The 21,831-nt window shown below is 57.5% G+C and overlaps 1 protein-coding gene across 2 annotated transcripts; it reads left to right on the forward strand.

The window, feature by feature from the left end:
• Positions 1-4,889: 4,889 nt before the first annotated feature.
• Positions 4,890-21,605, forward strand: GRK6 (G protein-coupled receptor kinase 6). 2 transcript variants are annotated; one of them, XM_012787338.2, is made up of 16 exons: positions 4,890-5,107; positions 9,656-9,751; positions 10,725-10,837; positions 10,955-11,032; positions 11,340-11,440; positions 11,762-11,854; positions 11,976-12,039; positions 12,170-12,310; positions 12,545-12,735; positions 13,810-13,847; positions 13,928-14,017; positions 15,051-15,259; positions 15,348-15,485; positions 19,462-19,599; positions 19,681-19,815; positions 20,472-21,605. In XM_012787338.2, exons 1-16 carry the CDS (start codon positions 5,056-5,058, stop codon positions 20,541-20,543), a joined length of 1,749 nt encoding a protein of 582 aa, XP_012642792.1. In that variant the 5' UTR covers positions 4,890-5,055; the 3' UTR covers positions 20,544-21,605. The 2 variants fall into 2 exon arrangements, with proteins under 2 accessions (XP_012642792.1, XP_012642793.1); XM_012787339.2 differs by lacking the exon at positions 20,472-21,605 and adding an exon at positions 19,993-20,447.
• The last annotated feature ends 226 nt before the right edge of the window (positions 21,606-21,831 follow it).

Consider the following 21,831-nt stretch of genomic DNA (forward strand, 5'->3'; position numbering starts at 1 on the left):
CGTGGATGTGGAGAGAGAGGAACACTCCTACACTGCTGTGGGACTGCAAACTAGTTCAACCTCTGTGGAAAGCAATAGGGAGATACCTCAAAGCGATACAAGTAGATCTACCATTTGATCCAGCAATCCCATTGCTGGGCATCTACCCAAAAGATCGAGTCACTTTAAGAAAAAGACACCTGCACTCGAATGTTTATAGCAGCACAATTCACAATCGCAAAGCTGTGGAAACAACCCAAGTGCCCACCAATTCATGAGTGGATTAATAAAATGTGGTATATGTATACCATGGAGTACTATTCAGCTTTAAGAAACAATAGTGATCTAGCACCTCTTGTATATTCCTGGATACAGCTGGAACCCATTCTACTAAGTGAAGTAACTCAAGAATGGAAAAACAAGCACCACATGTACTCACCAGCAAGTTGGTATTAAAGGATCAACAACTAAGTGGACATATAGGAGTAACATTTATCGGGTGTCGGGAGGGTGGGAGGGGGGAGGAGGGGATGGGTATACACAACCAAATGAGTAAGATGTGCAACGTTTAGGGGATGGACACACTTGAAGCTCTTACTCAAGGGGGGAGGGGGGCACAGGCAATATATGTAACCTTAACACTTGTACTCCCATAATACGCTAAAATAAAAATAAATTTAAAAAGACAAAAAAAATCTTCAAGATTGTTTATATCAGCAAATGAACACCTCCACACTTTTAAAAATAGATACATAGTATCCCTGTGTATGAAAGGACCACATGTTACTTAACCAGTGTATATCAAGGACAATTAGTGCAATCCATCTTTTGAAACAATGCTGCAATGAGTCAACTTGAACATTTTTTTTTTTTTTTTGAGACAGAGTCTCACTCTGTTGCCTGGCTAGAGTGCCATGGCATCAGCCTAGCTGACAGCAACCTCAATCTCCTGGGCTCAAGCAATCCTCCTGCCTCAGCCTCCTGGGTAGCTGAGACTACAGGCATGTGCCACCATGCCCCACTAATTTTTTCTGTATATTTTTAGTTGGCCAATTAATTTCTTTCTATTTTTAGTAGAGACGGGGTCTCACTGTTGCTCAGGCTGGTTTTGAACTCCTGACCTTGAGCAATCCGCCCACCTCAGTCTCCCAGAGTGCTAGGTTGAGCATTTCTTATTTTGCTTAAATGCAATGATTTGTAGGACAAAGTCTTAGAACTGCATATCTCAGATGGCTGGTGGCAGATTTCCTGCTTAAAAGAGATCACTTTGGAGGCCAAGCACAGTGGGTACATCTATAGTCCCAGCAACTCAGGAAGCTGAGGCAGCAGGATTGCTTTAGTTCAGGAGGTCAAGGCCAGCCTGGGCAATATACCAAGACCCTGTCCCTTAAAAGAAAAAAAAAATCACTTTGGCTATAGGTGGAGAATGGTTTGAAGAAGCAAAACCTGAGAGTAAGTAACGCCTTCCTCTCTTGACCCCTTGCCAAGTGCCAAGTCCTATTCATTCCAGTTCCACAGGGCACCATCATTCCTCTCTCTAATGGTTCCTCCTAAAAGGTCTCCCACCTGCCTTACGATACTTGGCTGCAAACAGCAAAGCCAATTCTGGGTAACTTCGTAGATAAGGAACTGATTGGACAGTTTCTGGGGTGCTTGCTGAATTCCCCTCCCCAGGAAGGACCTGGCTTTGACCGCCTCCCTTCCCCCACCTCCACATGAATTCTAAATGATCCCCCAGTGTCTAGTGTTGTAGTGTTGACCACTTGCTCCAGATTCAAAGACCTGGTTGGAAACACTGGAATCATGCTCCAGCTACCAGACAACTGGGAGATGGAATTCTGCCTCCCCTCTTTGATTTCCTTAGTGGAGGGCAGAGCCTGCCTCTGTAGCTCATAGGACACCTTCCAAAGGGGAAGGTGTTCAGATTCTGGGCACTAAAACAAGTCATCCCCCTAAGACCTGACCCATAGCTTATCCACCACGGTGCAGTCCAGAGCTCTCTGTGACAGCAAATCAGATCACCCTACTCCTCAGCTTAAAACCTCCTTGACAATGTCCCACTAACCTCAAAAGCAAGTCTAAACTCCTTACTTGACTTCCAAGGACCTCCCTGATTCAGGCCCCTCCTAAGGCCTCAGCCTCACTTCTTGGCCATCATGCCCAGCAGCCTGTGCATCTTTAAACTCTCCCAATGTTTTGCCTCCCGTGCTGAATGCATGAGCCCTTCCTGCCTCCCTCGACAGATCTTTGAACAGGTAATAGCCCTCTGTCCAGAAGGTTCTTTCTCTCCCCACTCTAGAGACCTCAAAACCTGCATATTCTCACTTAACCCTTAGATTTCACTTGGACACAACAGGCTTCAGTAAGTGAGGTACCTGCCCTATATCCCACTGGCCACCGGGTTTACCTTTTTCAAGATGTTTATCTTTTTTTTTTTTTCAGACAGAGTCTCGCTTTGTTGCCTAGGCTAGAGTGAGTGCCGTGGCGTCAGCCTAGTTCACAGCAACCTCAAACTCCTAGGCTCAAGTGATCCTCCTGTCTCAGCCTCCCGAGTAGCTGAGACTACAGGCATGCGCCACCATGCCCGGCTAATTTTTTCTATATATATTAGTTGGCCAATTAATGTCTTTCTATTTATAGTAGAGACGGGGTCTTGCTCTTGCTCAGGCTCCTGACCTTCAACAATCCGCCCGCCTCAGCCTCCCAGAGTTCTAGGATTACAGGTGTGAGCCACCTCGCCCAGCTCATATCTTCTTGTTTTTTTGAGACAGAGTCTCACTCTCTTGCCTGGGCTACAGTACTGTGGTGTCAGCCTAGCTCACAGCAACCTCAAACCCAGCTAATATTTTCTATTTTTAGTTGTTTGGCTAATTTATTTCTATTTATAGTACAGATGGTCTCGCTCTTGCTCAGGTTGGTCTGGAACTCCTGGGCGCAAGGAATCCTCCCACCTCGGCCTCCCAGAGTGGTAGGATTACAGGCATGAACCACTGTGCCCAGCATCCAAGGTACTTATATCTTAACTCTCAAATGTATCCTAGATCCATCCACTTTCCTCCATCTCCATGGTCACCTTGTTAGTCCAAGCCACTATCATCTCTCTCCTGGAACTCTGTAGCCTCCTGCCTGCTATCTCTCAGCTTCTACTCGTTGCCCTCCAAGAGTCCACCAGTCAGGGTGATCTTTTTATTTTTTTTGAGACAGAGTCTTGCTCTGTTGCCTGGGCTAGAGTGCCATGGCGTCAGGCTTGCTCACAGCAACCTCAAACTCCTGGGCTCAAGCAATCCTGCTGCCTCAGCCTACCCAGTAGCTGGGACTAACAGCCATGCGCCACCAACCCCGGCTAATTTTTTCTATATATTTTCTTGGCTGTCCAGCTAATTTCTTTCTATTTTTAGTAGAGGTGGGGTCTCACTCTTGCTCAGGCTAGTCTCAAACTCCTGACCTTGAGCGATCCTCCCTCCTGGGCCTCCCAGAGTGCTAGGATTACAGGCATGAGCCACCACGCCTGGCCAGGGTGATCTTTTTAAAGTGTGTCATCCTTTCAACGTTTTCCCATTTCGCTTAGAAAAAAAAAAAAACCCTCAAACTCCTGGATATGGTCTACAGAGAGCCCTTCATGATCTAGCTAGCATCCTTTCTCCTTCTGTCTCATTTCAGACCACTTGGGCCCTGGGGCTGCGCATGCCATCTTGAACACACCAAACTTACTCCACGCTCAGAACCTTTGCACTTGCTGCTGCTTCTGCGGAGTCTGCTCAAATGCCACACCCTGAGACCCTTCCCCCACCTCTCTTTATTTTTGTCTTAATGTCCTAATAGCGTTTGTCACTCCCTGAAGCCGTCTATTTATTTGTTTATTTACAGGATCATTACCTCGATCGTCCCCACTTCTAGCATGTAAAGCAGGGAGCTTGGCTATCTTGCTGCCCCCACAGTGTTCCCAGAACCTGGCTCAATGCCTGGCACAAAGCCTGTGCTTTGTAAGTATTTTTTTTTTTTTGGATGAATGAATGCACAGGGACCAGAAAAGGCTCTGCCTTACTCGCTGAGTCTGGGCAGGCCCCTGCTTCCTGCAGCGTGAAGAAGGGGTGGAGGAAGCGGGCTCGCTGAGCTAGAAGGTGCTGCAACACTTCGGCCTTGTTTTCCCCTAGTCTCCGGCCGGGGAGCTTCTCCACGCCCGACACCTCGGCTCCGCACCTGCGTGCTGGGCGTGAGCTCACCCGCTCGGCCACGGGCGGCGGCGCGGCCTTATAAGGCAGCAGAGGCCGCGGGAGGGTGAGGCCGAGTGGGAGGAGAGAAGTCACAACATCCGGCCGCGGGGGCGGAGCGGGGGGCCGCCGGCCTCCTCTGGGCCTCTCCCCGCCTCCGACCTGCACGCTCCGGGACGGGCCGGCCCGGGGGAGTTCGGCAGGACGAACGGACCGCGCAGGCTCGCGGCGGCCCGCCGCACGCCCCGGACACCGAGCGCGTCCCCAGCAAAACCCTACAAAAGCCCTCGGCCGGCCTGAGGCATCCGGGCCACGCCCCCACTGACGGCCCAGTAAGGAGGCACTGCTGGGGATGACCGACGCTCGCTTCGTCCAATCACACATCCGGCTCCTTGGGCGTGACCCAGAGGACCCGCCTCCACCGTCTCCGCGGAGGGCTCGTCCCTAATTGGCAGTTGGGTGTCCTACGAAAGCCTAGAAATTCGAACCTAGGGGCTGAACCCCGCCCAAAGACCAACCAGGAAGAGGTGACGTAATAAGTGCCGCCCCCCCGCGCTCCCCTGAGCGAATCCCTGGCTCAAGGGGCGGGGGGTGATGAAAAGGCTGGCTAATGGGAAGGCGGCGCGGGGAGCGTCCTCCCGCTGATTGGTCGAGCAAAGTAAACAGAAGGCGGGGCGGGGCGGGCGGGCGCCCGGGTGGCCCCGGGAGGGGGCGGAGTGTGCGCGGCGGGCGGCGGCGGCGGCCGGGGAGGCCGGGGAGGCCGCGGCGCGGTCACTGAGGGCCGGCTGATCGCCATCCGGGCCCGGCTCTCGCGCGCGATCCCGGCCGGCGGCGCAGCCCAGCGGGCCAGGCGGCGCCGCTGCCCATGGAGCTCGAGAACATCGTAGCGAACACGGTGCTCCTCAAGGCCCGAGAAGGTGAGGCGGCCGGCCGGGCGGGCGGGCGGGCGGGCCCGGGTGCCGGCAGCGCGGGCGCGCGGCCTCGTAGTTCCGCGGGGCGCCCCGGCTGCCGGGTCCCCACGCGCCGCGGGCCCCGCGCCCCGCACCCGGCGCAGACACGCGCCCTTCCGGCCCGGAGTCTTCCTCCTCCGCACCTGCCCCCGGGATCCCGGGCCCAGGAGGGGGCGGGGGTCAGGCCGCCGCCCTGGCGGCGGGGGAGGGGGTCGCGGGATGCGGGGAGGAGAGGAGGAGGAAGAGGGTAGGGTGGGACCTGAGCCGCAGGAGAGCGTCTCTGAGGCCTGTTTCAGGTGAGAGGTGAGAAGATGCCCCACGTGCCCTGGGCCAAGGCTCGGGCGCAGAGCCCCGACCGGCACAAAGTTGGTGATAGGTAAAGGTTGGAGAATGAATGAATACAGCCTCTGCATGGCACAGCCTGCCTGACTCGGGGAAACTCCTGGTCGCAAATGCTGCCAGCACCACCGCCACTTGCCTGGCGCCTCAGGACACTGAGGACAGAGCGGAATGAGTCACAGTTTTTGCCCTCAGAAAGCCCACGGTCCCGTGGGGCTAACAGGCACAGACACAATCAAGTGCCGAGCATGCTGAGCTCTGAGGACTGTAAGTGCAAAGGCCTGGCTGGGGGAGCCAGTCTGGAGGGCTGAGTGTGTCTGGGACTCCTCATGGCTCCCACCCCAGGTGTTGTCAGGCACCTGCTCCGTGAGGGTCCTGGGGACACTGAAGGTCCAGACCTGGTCTCACTGCCCTGTCGTCAGTCTGCCCCTCACCTGCCACAGCCCCTCTAAGTAACGTGATCACTGGACACCCACCCTGTGCCCCACCATGCCCTGGTGCTAGGGAACCAGCAGTGAACAAGACTTTTCTTTTAAGAACTCTAGGGCAGGGAGATCAAGGCATTTTTTCCACTCTTTGCTGGGCTTCCAGGCTGAAAGAGGCACCTGCTTCACCTTTCTGCCCCATTTTACAGGTGGGAAACTGAGGCTTGGACCAGGGACTAGTGCCAGGTCACACAGCAAGGTTGTGGTTGACCCAGGCCTAGGACACGGGATGCCCAGCCAGTCTGTAGGAAGCCCAGAGGAGCCCCCAGTTGGCCACCGCACCTGGTACCCGCTGCCCACCCTGGTGAGGTGCTGCCTGGAAATGGACACAGCTGGCTGGGTCCTTAGTGACCAGGGAGCCTGTCTTATCTCCTGTCACTTATCAAGTCCAGGGGCTAGGCCTTCCTCCCAGCCTCTGGGGGCATCTGCAGATACTGTTCTGCCTCGTCATCTAGCCAGCCGGGGAGGAGGGAGGGAGAGCCCAGCCAGGCCTCCCAGCCTAGAACTATAGCCAGTTCAGGCCTCAGGCCTGCTGGCGGCACTGCCTTGCCTGGCCAGAGAGTGTGGGTGCCTTCGGACCAGCTTTGTCAGGCCCTGGGCAAAGCACAGGGTGGTATGGCCAGACTGGGACTGGTGCCTCCACTAGAGAACCCTTACTCCAAACTGGCTTTGCCTTTCCCACCTGCATGACAAGTCTCTCCTCTCTGATCTTTAGTATTCCTTTCTGTGGAATGGTTGGGGTGGGACATGAAGACTAAAGAAAATCCTGATTGTCACTGAGTCCTGAACTAGGCCCATGGACTGGCTGCATGAGAGTAATTTCATGAGCTGGCTAACAGCTTGGGGCCAGGGCCTTTGCCAGCCTCCTAAGTGATCAGAGGCCCTAAGTGGTCCAGGAACCCTTGGTATATGTATTCAGTTGGCACCTAATAGATGCCAGGGATGTTAGGGTTGGGAAAGGAGCTTGGGTTGTGGGGAGCTGTGTATGAATCCTGCCACTGTCCCCTCCAGGCTCTCGGATCTTGGGCAAATTAATTCTTCATTTCAGGGCCTCAGTTTTCTTATGAAATTGGGCCTGGTCTGGCGGAGTTGCTGTGAGGAAAGAGGGTCGACACGGGCTGTGAGCCCTCGCTCAGTCCTCCTTCCTTCCTTCCTTGCTTCCCAGGCACCCAGAGGCGCAGGGAGGGCCGAGGCAGGGTGGGGAGAAGCCCCACTGACAAGCGTCCAGCCCAGGACAGGATATTTGCATGTGACTCTTCCCTGCTGCCTTGATGTGGCTGGAGGAGGGGGAGGAGGAAGTAACTGGTGGGGGGAGTTAGGCGGATGGAGGGTTGAGCGAGGGACCTTGGGGTGGGGGGAGGAGTTCCCCTTCTGGGGAGGCCTTGCGGGGTGGGGGTGGGGGTCTGTTGCTCACTCACAGTGAGGCAATGCCAGTGGGATATGCAGGCGGCAGGGGGCCGCTGGCAGGTTTCTCAATGGGCCCCTGCAGCACTTCCTCCTCCAGGCAGCTTAGATCTGGGAGCCACCGAGGCCCCCAGCCCTGCCCACTCCCTAGAAGGCAGCTCCTCCCCCTGCACCACTGGCCTCCACCCAGGCCAGATAGAAGCAGAGCTGGAAACACCGAGGGGAACTGAGGTTAGGGGAAAGAATGGTTGCCTGGGGTCACCACTGAGTTGGTGGAGCTGGGCCCACTCTTGCCACAGCCCCGCTGGGTGCTGGACACGGACTTTCCTGTTCACCCTCACAGCATCCCTGGAGGTAGTGGAGACCTAGAGAAATTAAGGTTCACAAACAGCAAGTGATGGACCTAAAGTGTGCACTGGAGACTCAAACCCAAGTCTGTGGGACTCCGAGACTCAGGCCCCTTCCACCATTCTCAGCCTGGGGCCACAGCCCATATCTTGCTAACTCTCTGACACATTTTATTTGGCTACAGTGAATTTTTTAATTTAATTTAATTTATTTATTTTGAGACAGAGTCTCACTCTGTTGCCCGGGCTAGAGTGCCGTGTGTCGTCAGCCTAGCTCACAGCAACCTCACACTCCTGGGTTCCAGCAATCCTTCTGCCTCAGCCTCCCAAGTAGCTGGGACTACAGGCATGTGCCACCATGCCCAGCTAATTTTTTTTTATATTTTTAGTTGGCCAATTAATAATTTCTAATTTTAATAGAGATGGGCTCTCGCTCTTGCTCAGGCTGGTTTCGAACTCTTGACCTTGAGCAGTCCTCCCGCCTTGGCCTCCCAGAGTGCTAGGATTACAGGTGTGAGCCACCATGCCCGGCCTAATTTTTTTTTTTTTTTTTTTTTTTGAGACAGAGTCTCATTCTGTTGCCCTGGCTAGAGTGCTGTGGTGTCAGCCTAACTCACAGTAACCTCAAACTCCTGGGCTCAAGCGATCCTGCTGCCTCAGCCTCCCGAGTAGCTGGGACTACAGGCATGTGCCACCATGCCTAGCTAATTTTTTCGATATATATTAGTTGGCCAATTAATTTCTTTCTATTTATAGTAGAGATGGGGTCTCGCTCTTGCTCAGGCTGGTTTCGAACTCCTAAGCTTAAGCAATCTGCCCGCCTCGGCCTCCCAGAGTGCTAGGATTACAGGCGTGAGCCACCGCACCCAGTCTCTACTATAAATAGAAATTAATTGGCCAACAAATATATATATAGAAAAAATTAGCTGGGCATGGTGCCGCATGTCTGTAGTCCCAGCTACTCGGGAGACTAAGGCAGAAGGATTACTTAAGCCCAGGAGTCTGAGGTTGCTGTGAGCTAGGCTGACGCCATGGCACTCACTCTAGCCTGGGCAACAAGCAAGACTGTCTCAAAAATAAATAAATAAATAGGAACCAATATTTCATGTATCAGTCTGGATTTGTAGCCACCATTGAAAAATCAGGAGAGCTGGCCACACTGAGCCCGAAGCCCACCTAGCAGCAATCAGGCAATCCCCGGAGGAGGGTTGCAGCTGCCCCTCCCAGGGGGATATTCACCGATCCAGTTCACCACACTCCCCTCCACTCTGTCGTCCTGTATCTGGCCCACAGTTACCGTACCTGTTGGGCTCTGTAGGCATTCGGGCTGCTCATGATCTCAGCAGCTACTGATGGGGCTCAGCTAGTTAAAACCAGGCAGGCATCTGGGCCAGGGAAGCCCTTGTATGTAGGGCAGGGGGTCCTGAGTGCCAGCCCACGTGTCGCACTGCACTTGAGCCTCTGATAGCTCTAATGTGGGGCTCTCTGATAGAGGCCTGGGAACCTCCCTGGCGCCAGGCTGCCCTGTGCCTCAGTGTGCCCCATGTGTCCTGGAATCTTTCCCTTCCAGCCTTGACTTACACAGTTCCCACCGCTGTGACGCCCTTCTCTACTCTCTGCACCTGCGGAACCCCTATGTGGTGGGAAGCAGCTGAGGCTAGACCCTTTGCTGGAGCTATGTGGAACACCCTCCTCCCCTCGGTGGCCTCACTAACCCTCCTGGCTCTCCCAGCCTAGGAGCCCCCTAGCAGGAAGGCCCAGGTGGCCCGTGCCTGTCTAGAACACAGCAAGGGCATGCTGCAGCGTGGAAAGGCACGGCCCCAGGTTCCTCCTGGTGTGGGCTATGCCTTGGCTGGGCTTTGAAGGCCTCTGGACCATGCTAGGGTCCAGGGAAGGCAGTGGGGCAGGACTTGAGACCCAGGGCCTGATTGTTCCTGCAGGTGGTGGCGGAAATCGCAAAGGCAAAAGCAAGAAATGGCGGCAGATGTTACAGTTCCCCCACATCAGCCAGTGCGAAGAGCTGCGGCTCAGTCTCGGTGAGACCTGGGTGGAGACTAGGGGTGCAGGGCTGAGGGGCCCTGCTGGTGCTTGGGGAGCCTCCCCTCAGACCATGCCCTGGGGCAAGGGGCAGGTTGGGGGCGTCGGGTGAGCAGGAAAACGGAGGCTGCACCGCCCCACACAGTTTCAGTTCCTGAGCTCGGGATGGTGGAGGGCAAAGCGCACACAGGGGCTGCGGGCGTGGCTAAGGTGGGTGCAGAGAGCAGGGCAGGGGCAAGTCGGGGTAGCCGGAAAGAGCCAGCCAGGCTCAGCAGGCCCACAGGACAGAGGGAGCAGAGGGTGCTGCGGGGCCACAGGTCGACTGCCTTGGGCGCCCAGCCCTGGTGGTGCCCAGCAGAGCCCTGCCCGGAAGCCCCCAGCTGGGGCAGTGTGATGGGGTTGCCTCTGGCAGGGAGCAGAAGGGCCCAGACTTCGCCAAGGCCCCAGGTCTGAGCAGCACCCAGAGTGGCCCGGGCCCCTCTGATGGCACGTGGGCAAAGAATGTGCCATGGCTGCTTCCACCTCCTGGGGAGGAGGCCCTGCTGAGAGCACACCGGAAGCCACAGCTTCCTCTCGTACTTTCGCCAGGCAAGCAGCAGGTGTGGGCCTGGCCCCAGCCAGGATGGGCCGGAACCTCACAGACCACACCCAACCCCAGCACTGTGACATACGCAAGTCGTGTCAGCCAGGGGCCAGCGAAGGGGAGGGTATGGAGGCCTGGGCTCTGGAGCCAGACTCCTGGCTGTGTGACACTGAACTAGTCGGTTAACCTCTCTGGGCCTCACCGTCCTGAGCTATGCCGACAATAGCGGCAGGGCCCACCTCAGAGTTGTGGCGAGGAGTCAATGGCCACGGCCCTTCCTGCGGGGCTGGAAGCTGTAGCTGGGGCCCAGGGTCTGGCGGTGCGGGCGGGAGCTCCCTGCCAGCAGGCTCGAGGGCTGTGGACCCAGCAGCTGCCGTCTCCGCCCGCAGAGCGCGACTACCACAGCCTGTGCGAGCGGCAGCCCATCGGGCGGCTGCTGTTCCGCGAGTTCTGCGCCACCAGGCCTGAGCTGACCCGCTGCGTTGCCTTCCTGGACGGGGTGGTGAGTGCGGCGGCCCAGCGCCGAGGAGGGCGGGCAGAGGACCCGGCTCCGTGTGTCCCGTCTCCCCACACCTGGTGCTCACCCAGACCCCAAGCCTCCTGTGCCTCCCCCCTGCAGGCCGAGTACGAAGTGACCCCTGATGAGAAGCGGAAGGCGTGTGGGCGGCGGCTAGTGCAGAATTTTCTGAGCCACACGGTGAGTGAGCAGTGATGGAGAGATGACAGCGTGGGCGGAGCTCAGTGACAGGGAGAAGAGTGACCACAGCCTGGGCAGGGAGTGCCCTGGAGCTGCTCCAGGCAGCATGGCAGGCGTGCAGCCCCAGGGGAGGGCCGGGCTTGGGGCGGGGCGGCCGCCAGCCGCTCTGCCTGGGAAAGGCAGTTCAGCAGCCTGGCTGGCGGGCGCAGCACCGGCCTCAGATATCTGACGTCTGTGCCCTGGGAGCGGGCAGCCATCCATGGGAGCCCCCTGCACTGGCACTGACCTGTCTGTGGCCCGTCCCCAGGGTCCTGACCTCATCCCTGAGGTCCCTCGGCAGCTGGTGACTAACTGTGCCCAGCGGCTGGAGCAGGGCCCCTGCAAAGACTTGTTCCAGGAGCTCACCAGGTAAGCGCCCGCCCACAGCCCCGGACTGTGCCCAGAGGAGCGGGCTCTGCGGGTCAGGAAGCGTGTGGACGGTGGCTGGCCGGGGAGCTCAGCTTCCCACCCTGCACTTGGCCCTGCCCTGTGGCCTTGGCAGGTCGCCTCCCATCTCAGTAGCATCCTCAGCTTCGGCGGGGATGTTTCCCTGCCTGGCAGGTTAGCGGCAGGCCTGGCCTAGGGTGCTGCTGTGGGCTGAACACGCACGTAGTGGGATGCCTGGCCCAGCAAGCCGGGAGCCCGGGGTGTCAGGGCTGACCCCAAGCTGGGCCTTCTTCCCCTCAACAGGGTGACCCACGAATACCTGAGCGTGGCCCCTTTTGCCGACTACCTCGATAGCATCTACTTCAACCGTTTCCTACAGTGGAAGTGGCTAGAAAGGTGAGCTCCTTAAAGGCCGGGCCAGGGCAGGCCGGGCCAGGCCAGGCCAGGTTGCTGGGGCCCTTTGTGGGCCTTGGACTTCTGCTCAGCTGGTGTTTGCTCTCCTACCCCATGCCCACAGGCAGCCGGTGACCAAAAACACCTTCAGGCAGTACCGAGTCCTGGGCAAAGGCGGCTTTGGGGAGGTGAGTGGGCAGGCGGCACCCCCCCCCCTCGGCCGAGTGCACAGGGCGGGAAGCATGGGCCCTGGACCAGCCCCTGCACCCCAGCAAGGGCGTAGCTGGCCCCCTTGTGCCCCCTCTACCCTGGCCACAGGTGTGCGCCTGCCAGGTACGGGCAACAGGCAAGATGTACGCCTGCAAGAAGCTGGAGAAGAAGCGGATCAAGAAGCGGAAGGGGGAGGCCATGGCGCTCAACGAGAAGCAGATCCTGGAGAAAGTGAACAGTAGGTTTGTAGTAAGTACAGAAAGGAGACCTCTCCCTCCCCCGGCCACGCAGGCCGCCGCCCGCCCCGCCCGTGCCGGCGAGTGCTGCTGGGAAGGGCGGCAGGGGTGTTGATGCCAGGCCTCGGGTGCAGGCTGGGCCCCAAGGAGTGGCACCGAGAAGGATCTTTTTTGGGTGGCTGGTGTTAGCCCGCCACCAGGTGGCCAGGCAGCTCCTGCCTAAGGGATCGGGTTCCCCCGGCCACAGGTGAGCTTGGCCTATGCCTATGAGACCAAGGACGCCCTGTGCTTAGTGCTGACACTGATGAATGGAGGTGACCTCAAGTTCCACATCTACCACATGGGCCAGGCTGGCTTCCCGGAAGCGAGAGCCGTCTTCTATGCCGCCGAGATCTGCTGCGGGCTGGAGGACCTGCACCGGGAGCGCATCGTGTACAGGTGGGCGCCTTGGCCCTGCCCTGCGCGGCTGCAGCCGGGAGGATGCACGGCAGAAGGCTGGGCTGGGGCTGTGGCCAGGCATGAAGCTGGTGCTGGCTGGCGGGGGGCGGCGGGGGGGGGTGTCGGTACCCACACACCAGGCAGACGCGAGCAGCTCAGACCTAGGCTTCGGGTCCAGCTGACCCACGTGGGAATCCCTGCTTGGTCACTGTCTCTGTGTGACCCTGGGCTAGTCAGCGCCCTGCTCCCCATACTGTTTTCTTTTATGGGAAACAGAAACTATAATTCCTGGCCGGCTGCGGCGGCTCACGCCTATAATCCTAGCAGTCCGGGAGGCCGAGGCGGGCGGATCACTCAAGGTCAGGAGTTCGAAACCAGCCTGAGCAAGAGCGAGACCCCGTCTCTACTATAAATAGAAAGAAATTAATTGGCCAACTGATATATATAGAAAAAATTAGCCAGTCATGGTGGTGCATGCCTGTAGTCCCAGCTACTTGGGAGGCTGAGGCAGGAGGATGGCTTGAGCCCAGGAGATTGAGGTTGCTGTGAGCTAGGCTGATGCCACGGCACTCACTCTAGCCTGGACAACAAAGTGTGAGAGTCTGTCTCCAAAAAAAAAAAAAAAAGAAAGAAAGAAAGAAACTATAATTCCTACCTCCCAGATTGTTGTAGGGCCCAGTGAGATAAGGTGGTTAGAAAAACAGTCCCTGGCACAGAGCCTGGCGCGCAGCGTTTGGCAGTGGAGAGTGTGGCTGTGATTGTTATCGGCAGTGACTTCATGGGAGCCTTGCAGCAGCCCGTGAGGGACAGATGAGCAGCCCATGTGAAAGGGGTGACAGTAGAGTCAGCCACCAAAGGGCAAGGAGCTCCTCAACACCGGGGTGAGCGAGGCCCGTCCTGGAGTCCTGGCTCTGGAGGTCCCTGCTCCCATGAGTCCGGGCTGTCTGTCACCCCGGCAGAAAACAGGTCGTGCATCTTGCTCCGCATCCGATCCAAGGATGGCAAGTGAGCTGGGGCCCCGTCCGGCTCCTGGCAAGCTGAGCAGCGTCTCTCCCTGCCCTTCTCTCCCCACAGGGACCTGAAGCCAGAGAACATTCTTCTCGATGACCACGGTGGGTGGGAAGGCCCAGGGGCGGGCGGGTGAGATAGGGAGGCCTGGCCTGCTAACGGGCCACTGTGTTCCTCCATTCAGGCCACATCCGCATCTCCGACCTGGGACTGGCTGTGCATGTGCCCGAGGGCCAGACCATCAAAGGCCGTGTGGGCACTGTGGGCTACATGGGTGAGTCTCCCCTCCACTGGCCTCCCAGGCCTCCTCACTGTCAACGGGCCCAACCCCACCCACTCCTGTTTGGGAGTCTCCCGTGCCTCCCTCCCTCAGCAGAAAGGTCCCATGTGGACCTTTCCCTTTTACAGATGAGGAGACGAAGGCTCCTCCAGGGTCCCACAGTTTGGACCTCATGATTCACTAAATACGTACCAACCCCTAGTTCACTTGAGTCTGTCTCCATTCACTGGGCCTGGCCACCTGAGATTGGAGCAGAGGGACTCAAACCTGCTTCTGCGGCCCCAGCCCTACCCGCCCCCAAACTTCCCATGCTTGGAGTGGGCATGCCCATCTGTGGAGGGGGCCAGTGGAGGGGCCACGGTGTGGTCGCATAGTCCCCTTGGGGACGGTATGACAAAGTAGACAGAGTCCTGGCTCTGTAGGCGCCACCTCTTGCCTGTTGTGTGGCCTTGAGCCAGACAGCCACTCCACTTGTCCCAGCCTCACTCTGTTGGACTAGAAAGCTATCGTCATACCTGCCTCTCGGGGTTGCCTTGAAGATGAAAAGATGTAGTGGAGGGAAACTTCCCCACGTGGCTGCGCTGGCAGGTAGGAGGTATTCAGAAAATAGGAGTTTCCTCCTTCTCTCTCCTCTCTGATGTTAAATCCAGAAGTTGCAAACTGGTAGCCACGTGGGCCCAATTCGGCCTACATTTGTATTTAAATCAAATTGTTTTTAGAACAATTTGAATTGGTTGCCAACATTTAATAAGCCAGACGGCACACAGTGTATCATAAAAAGTGCGGATTTCTGGCTCCTCTTGAAAAAATCTCAGACTGGGCATCCTGGGTGTGGCCTGCCTTGGGCCACACCCACTCGCTCTGACTCCCAGGAGCTGTCCTTGGTGGGGACCTCGCCTAGCTGCCACGGCCGCCTGCCTGGCCAGCGGCCGTCTGAGCGCATCCTGACTGGACGCGCCTGGGCGTTCCGGGGCCTGAGGGTCTGCTCCCGCCTCCCGCCCAGCCCTAACCCCCTGCCACCCGCCAGCTCCGGAGGTGGTGAAGAACGAGCGGTACACCTTCAGCCCCGACTGGTGGGCACTGGGCTGCCTCCTGTACGAGATGATCGCGGGCCAGTCGCCCTTCCAGCAGAGGAAGAAGAAGATCAAGCGGGAGGAGGTGGAGCGGCTGGTGAAGGAGGTGCCGGAGGAGTACTCCGAGCGCTTCTCCCCGCAGGCCCGCTCGCTCTGCTCCCAGGTACGGACAGACGGACGGATGGCTGCCTGGCCCGGGCTGGGGGGGTGCGCGCCTCTCCCACCCACCCACCGCCCCTGCACTGCCGCAGCTCCTCTGTAAGGACCCCGAGGAGCGCCTGGGGTGTCGTGGGGGCAGCGCCCGCGAGGTGAAGGAGCACCCCCTCTTCAAGAAGCTGAACTTCAAGCGGCTGGGAGCCGGCATGCTGGAGCCTCCCTTCAAGCCCGACGTGAGTGCTGCCCACCCTGCGCGGGGCAGGGCCAGGCCGGGGCTGGGGCTGGGGGTTCTTGGAGTATTGGCCGGGACACTTACTGTGCAAGTGTCAGAAAACTAATCTAGTGGCTTAGCCAAAGAAAAAAGGAGTATTCACAAAAATTAAAAGCCCCAGGCTAGGTCCAGCATTTGGCATACCTAGACGGGGGCTCCTGCAGCGCTGTGGGAACTCTGTCTCTAGCCCCGCTTCCCACTGTGCCAGCTAACGTGTAGTCTTCATTCTGGAGCAGCTGTCCCTAGGGTGTGGCAGTGCTGGCCCCCAGCAGCTCAGGCCCCCATTCTCCAGCTCAGCCACCCCCGTAGACAAAGAGTACCTCTTGCCCAATCATTTCAAAAGAAATCCTAAAGGGGGAAAGAGACTTAAGGTTGGCACTCATTGCCTCTGGTGGCTCAGAGGCCCTCACTGGCCACACCTGGATCCTGGGCCCACCTGAGCCAGTGTGAGTGGCGGGGTCAGTCCCCCAGGGAGAAACCAGACGCGGTGCAGCAAGGGATGTTGAGCTGGTCACCGGCTGTGTGCGGGACACTCGCCCTTACAGAGTCTACTGCGTCTGCTGAGCAGCTCAGTGGATCAGGCGGCCAGCAGGCAAGAATGTCCTCTAGTCATCAGATTCCAGGTGGCAGAAACCCAACTCAAACTCACTTGAGCCCAACAAGGAGTTTATTGGTTCATTTGGCCAGGGAGTCCGAGAGTAGGGCCAACACCAGGGCTTCGTGCTGTGTTCCCAGGGCTCTCTGTCTCTGCTTCTACCTGTTGACTGTTCCCCTCCCACTGAACTCAGGCTTCTCTGTCCGTAAAGTCGCAGAAAAATTTCCAATGGCCAAGATTAGGTCATGTGCCAGCCCCTCCCATATCTATGAGGCCTGGGTCCTATGATTGACAGTTCACTGGGAACACCGGGGAGACCCAGAGGCAATGTGCAGGCCAGGTTGATGACTGTCCACCACACACGTTTGTTTATTCATTCAACAAATAGCTGAGTGCGCTCTGTCCCAGACCTTGGGAATAATGAGGGCCACAGGCCCCAGTCCTGCTCTTACGTTGTAGTGGGGAGACACGCCCAGATGAACCAATAAAGGAGAAAGAATTTCAGGTAACCTTATGTGTGACAAAGAAAACTTAAAGCAGGCTAAGAAGAAGGCAGAAAATGATGGGGGGGGTGGTATTTTTAGACAGGGTGGTCTCTGACGAGCTGATGGTTGGGCAGAAACGTGAAACACGTGAAGGAGAGAGCTGAGCCACGGTTTGGGGGTTTGGAGGTTTGGGGGTGAGCGTTCCAGGCAGAGGGAACAGCCAGGCGTTGCAGCTCCGAGGCAGGGCCAGGAGGCCTGTGTGGCGGGAGTCGGCTGTGCAGGCACAGAGGTCTGGGCACGTTCTACGTGAGACAGGGGACCTTTGGGGATTTGGGGCAGGAATGTGAGGTGGGGAGGGGGCCCTGGGGAGTGTGAGTGGAAGTGGGGAGGCCAGCCCCGGCCTGTGCCTCTCGCCAGCCTTGCGGGCCCCGAAGGCTGGCTGTCACAGGCACTTGTACCCAGGGAGCCTGACCTTCCTCAGCCTCTCTCGGGCTGCTGCTGCCACTCGGTTTGTCCCTGCTGCTTGTGCACATCATCTCATTTAACCTCGAAACAATCACACTGCCTCTGATCTGCCCTTCAGAGTTAGGAATAAACTCGGTGCCCTGCAGTTTAACTTTTCAGAAGCAGGAGATGAAAAGCAAGCTTGATGATGATGTATTTTTTAGCAGCATTATTGAGATTTAATTCACATACTATACAATTCACCCATTGAAAGTATACAGTTCGTTGGCTTTGTAGGACCTCAGAGTTATGCACCATCCCCGCAATAAATCTTAGAATATTTTCATCACCAGCACCCCCCAAAAACCCCATACCCTTAGCAGTCATTCCTCATTCTCCCTCCCCCCCACCCCCCGCCCCTGTTAGTCACTCATCTGCTGTCTATTTCTGTACATGTGCTTGTTCTGGACGCTTCCTACATATGCAGTCCTGCCGGGTCCTCTGTATCTGTCTTACTTTATTTTATTTTTATTTTTTTTGAGACAGAGTCTCGCTCTGCTGCCCGGGCTAGAGTGCTGTGGCGTCAGCTTAGCTCACAGCAACCTCCAGCTCCTGGGCTCAAGCAATCCTCCTGCCTCAGCCTCCCAAGTAGCTGGGACTACAGGCATGTGCCACCTCGCCCTGCTCATTTTTTTCTATATATTTTTCTATTAGCCCATTAATTTCTTTCTATTTTTAGTAGAGACGAGGTCTCACTCTTGCTCAAGCTGGTCTCGAACTCCTGAGCTCAAATGATCCTCTCACCTCGGCCTCCCAGAGTGCTGGGATTACAGGCGTGAGCCACCGTGCCTGGCCCTGACTTACTTTATTTAGCATACTGTTTTTAAGGTCCATTCGTGTTGTAGCAGGCGTCAGTACTTCATTCCTTTTTAAGGCTGAACAATATTCCATTGTATAGATAATACCACATTTTGCTTATTTATTCATAAGCATTGATAGACATTGGAGTTGTTTCCACTTTTTGGCTATTGTGACTAATGGTGCTATGAACATTCAGATACAAGTTTTTGTGTGGCTACATGTCATTTCTCTTGGTATATAGGTAGGAGTAGAATTACTAGGTCGTGTAGTAACTATGTTTAAACTTTTGAGGAACTGCCAGACTGTTTTCCAAAGCGGCTGTACCATTTTACATGATATTTTCAAAAAAAAAAATTTTTTTTTAGTGACAGGGTCTTGCTCTGTCACCCAGGCTAGAGTGCAGTGGTGTCATCATAGCTCACTGCGATCTCCAACTCCTGAACTCAGGCAATCCTCCCGCCTCAGCGTCCAAAATAGCTGGGGCTACAGGTGCACACCACCACACCAGGCTAATTTTTCTATTTTTTTATAGAGATGGGGTCTTGCTGTGTTGCTAGGCTGGTCTTAAACTCCTGGCCTCAAGCGATCCTCCTGCCTTGGCCTCCTTAAGTACTGGGATTATAGGCGTGAGCCACTGTGCCCAGCCTGTGATGACGATATTTTAATAGACATCCTTAATAGAGGGATTTAGGAAACAACATCAAGAGGAAAAAGAAAGTGGCCTCCTAGGGCTGAGGTGGGCTCAGGAGGGACCTGGGGTTGGAGCGGTGGGAGACTGCCAGTTATCTGGTTGGCTGGGAGAGGGGACAGAGGAAGCCCCGGACATCCCAGGGCACCCCTGCATGGCAGTGCCTAGCCAAGGCCCAGCTGAGCGAGACTGGGCCTGCTCTCCCCGCTCCAGCTGCACATCCAGAGAGCCACGTGCGTGAGGAGGGGCACCCAGCACTGGCCTTCACGCGGTCTCATGCAGTCACTGAGCAGTGGGGGACGGTGACAGTCCTGGTCTGCAGAGGGAGAGACTGGGCTTTGGAGAAAAGGGCTGCCATGCTTAGGACGTGCATGTGCCTCCTGGCTTTTTTTTTTTTTTTTTTTTTTTTTTTTGAGACAGAGTCTTGCTTTGTTGTCCAGGCTAGAGTGAGTGCCATGGCGTCAGCCTCGCTCACAGCAACCTCAAACTCCTGGGCTCAAGCGATCCTCCTGCCTCAGCCTCCCCAAGTAGCTGGGACTACAGGCATGCGCCACCATGCCCGGCTAATTTTTTCTATATATATTAGTTGGCCAATTAATTTCTTTGTATTTATAATAGAGACGGGGTCTCGCTCTTGCTCAGGCTGGTTTCAAACTCCCGACCTCGAGCAATCCGCCCGCCTCAGCCTCCCAGAGAGCTAGGATTACAGGCGTGAGCCACGGCGCCCGGCCGCCTCCTGGCTTTTGACCCAAACCAGAGAGTTGCTGGTGTCGAGGCAGCACCAGGCCAAGGCCACAGTGAGACTCAGGTTTGCCTCCCTCTGTGTGTGTCCTGTCTGACCGCTGCCCCTCCCCTCCACCCCCAGCCCCAGGCCATTTACTGCAAGGACGTTCTGGACATCGAACAGTTCTCCACAGTCAAGGGAGTGGAGCTGGAGCCCACCGACCAGGACTTCTACCAGAAGTTTGCCACGGGCAGTGTGCCCATTCCCTGGCAGAATGAGGTGGGGGCCCACCCTGCTGGGGGGGTGGGCTCTGGGGGAGCAGCCCTGGGGCAGCCCTCACAGCTGCCTGCTCCTCGGCAGATGGTGGAGACGGAGTGCTTCCAGGAGCTCAATGTCTTCGGGCTGGATGGCTCAGTCCCCCCAGACCTGGACTGGAAGGGCCAGCCACCTGCACCCCCCAAGAAGGGGCTGCTGCAGAGACTCTTCAGCCGGCAGGTGAGCGCAGCGCTGTGCTGCCTGGGCCCCAGCTGGCTCCAGGGGGCGGCGGGTGGGAGGCAGAGCTGGTGCCCGCATGCGCATCCTCAGCCCCGCCCGCGGTGCCCAGGGTCTCTGGCCTCATTCCCACCTGTCCCCCACCCCTGGCTGGGCTCACGGCCTCTTTTCTCTTTCCAGAGGTGAGCAGTGTGGGCTCCCCGTGGGTTGGCCTTGCTGCCTGGCCCCGGGGAGCCACAGGCAGCCCTTCCATGGCAGAGGCGAGATGTGGGAGAAAGAAGTCTGGTGCCCGCCCCCTACCCCACCCACTGCTTCGGTTCCCCGTACCCTGGCCCCTTTGAGCTGCCAGCTTCGCTTAGTCTTCTCCCCACGCTCTGCCTCCACCGGCCCCAGGGAGAGGGCTGGGCAGAGAGGCCTGGCCCTGGCAGACCCTGGGGTCCACCAGACCTCCTTCAGTCTGTTGCCAGCAGCCTCTGCACTGACGCCCACCCTTGGTGGCCTGAGCTGCTGCTCCAGGCCCCTCCTGGGGAGCCCCTCCCCAGAGCACGACCTTGGGCAGCTCCTGGCCTGCCCTAGCAGGGCTGGCCCTGTGTGACATCCCTGGTGGCTAATGGCGCCCGCTCTGCCTCTCTCCCTCCGTGTCTTCCCCGTCCCTCCAGGATTGCTGTGGGAACTGCAGCGACAGTGAGGAAGAGCTCCCCACCCGCCTCGAGCTCCCCACCCGCCTCTAGCCCCGAGCCTGAGGCCCCCACCGGCACTTGGCGGTAGCAGCTACTCTGGGCGCTGTTTACAGTTTTGCACAGTGGTCTTCCCCATTGTCCATTCGAGTCGTGGCCTGGGGGTCAGCCGGAGCTGTCCCTGTGTCCTCTGCCCTCAGCCTCTGGCCTGGCTGAGTTTGGCACGGCCCGGGCCCTCGCTGGGACAAAGGTGCGTCCCTTCAGCTCTTCTCCATAGAGCTCTGGGCTTTCTGTATTTATGTATTTGTATGAATGTACATAGCACCCCACCCTGGACCTGGCGCCTCTGCCCCAGCTGCCCAGGGCAGTGGGTCCTGGCTCGGGCAGCGGGAGCTGGCGGAGGAGCCCCTGCCAAACTCAAGGCTCCTCAGGCCCAGCTTGATGGGCCAAGACTGGACTGGACCCCCAATGCCCAGCACTGTGCTGGCCACCACCAGCCTCTGAGTGAGGCTCTTGCCCCTGCCACCCTGGGCTCAGGCTGCCACATTTTGGGAGCCAGTGCTGTCCCTTCTCAGCGCTTGCCAGAGCCGGATCTGAGGCCTCTGTGTCCCCTAGGCCTATGCCAAAGTGTGAGCAGAGGTTGGCTGGCCTGAGGCCCACCAGCCCCTGTCCCAGGTGGGTCTGCTTCTGCCTTCCGGCTCCCAGGCATGTCGACCCTGATGCTGGGCCTTGTCCTGAAGATGCCTCTTTCAGAAATGCCCTAGCCTAGGCCGTGGGTGGGGGTGTCCCTGGCCAACGCTCAAACATTCCGGACTCCCCTCGTAACAACAGACACATGTGCCCAGCAATAATCCGCCCCTCCCTGTTGTGCGTGTGGGGGTGCGTGCGTGAGCGTGCGTCTGTGAGCGTGTGAGGGCGGCGGGGTGAGGTTGCGCCTGCGCCCCAGGCCCCAGCCCTGGCCCTTCCCAGACTGTGATGATGTCCGTCCTGGTCCCAGTTAGGGTAGCGTGGGATTACAGGGCCCTGGTTTTTCCATATTTAAAGCCAATTTTTCTTACTCATTTTGTCCAGTGTAAGCTGCCACGTGTCTGTGTGAATACAGTCCGAGCACAAGCCTGGCCAGCGGCCCTGCCTGCCTCTTTCTTGCTTCTGGTGCTCCCGGGCTCTTCCTGCTTCCCTGGCCCAGCTGGCAGTGGGAAGGGACTGGAGGTGGACCTGGTGGGAGGCAGGGTGCTGCTCTTCTGGAGCCCAGGAGTCCCCAGGGCTGACCTGGAGGTAGCCTCTCTAGGCAACCAGGCCTTGTTGGCCTTTGGGCTTACCCAGAGGGTTTCTCAACTTCCTA

The sequence above is a fragment of the Microcebus murinus genome, chromosome 28, assembly GCF_040939455.1.
Source record: "Microcebus murinus isolate Inina chromosome 28, M.murinus_Inina_mat1.0, whole genome shotgun sequence".
NCBI classification, from domain to species: Eukaryota; Metazoa; Chordata; class Mammalia; order Primates; family Cheirogaleidae; genus Microcebus; species Microcebus murinus.

Coding starts and splice junctions, on each gene's coding strand:
- GRK6 (XM_012787338.2), top strand. CDS start 5,056: ATGGAGCTCGAGAACATCGTAGCGAACACGGTGCTCCTCAAGGCCCGA. Junction 15,260..15,347: donor CCCGCTCGCTCTGCTCCCAG/GTACGGACAGAC, acceptor GCACTGCCGCAG/CTCCTCTGTAAGGACCCCGA. Junction 15,486..19,461: donor AGCCTCCCTTCAAGCCCGAC/GTGAGTGCTGCC, acceptor CTCCACCCCCAG/CCCCAGGCCATTTACTGCAA.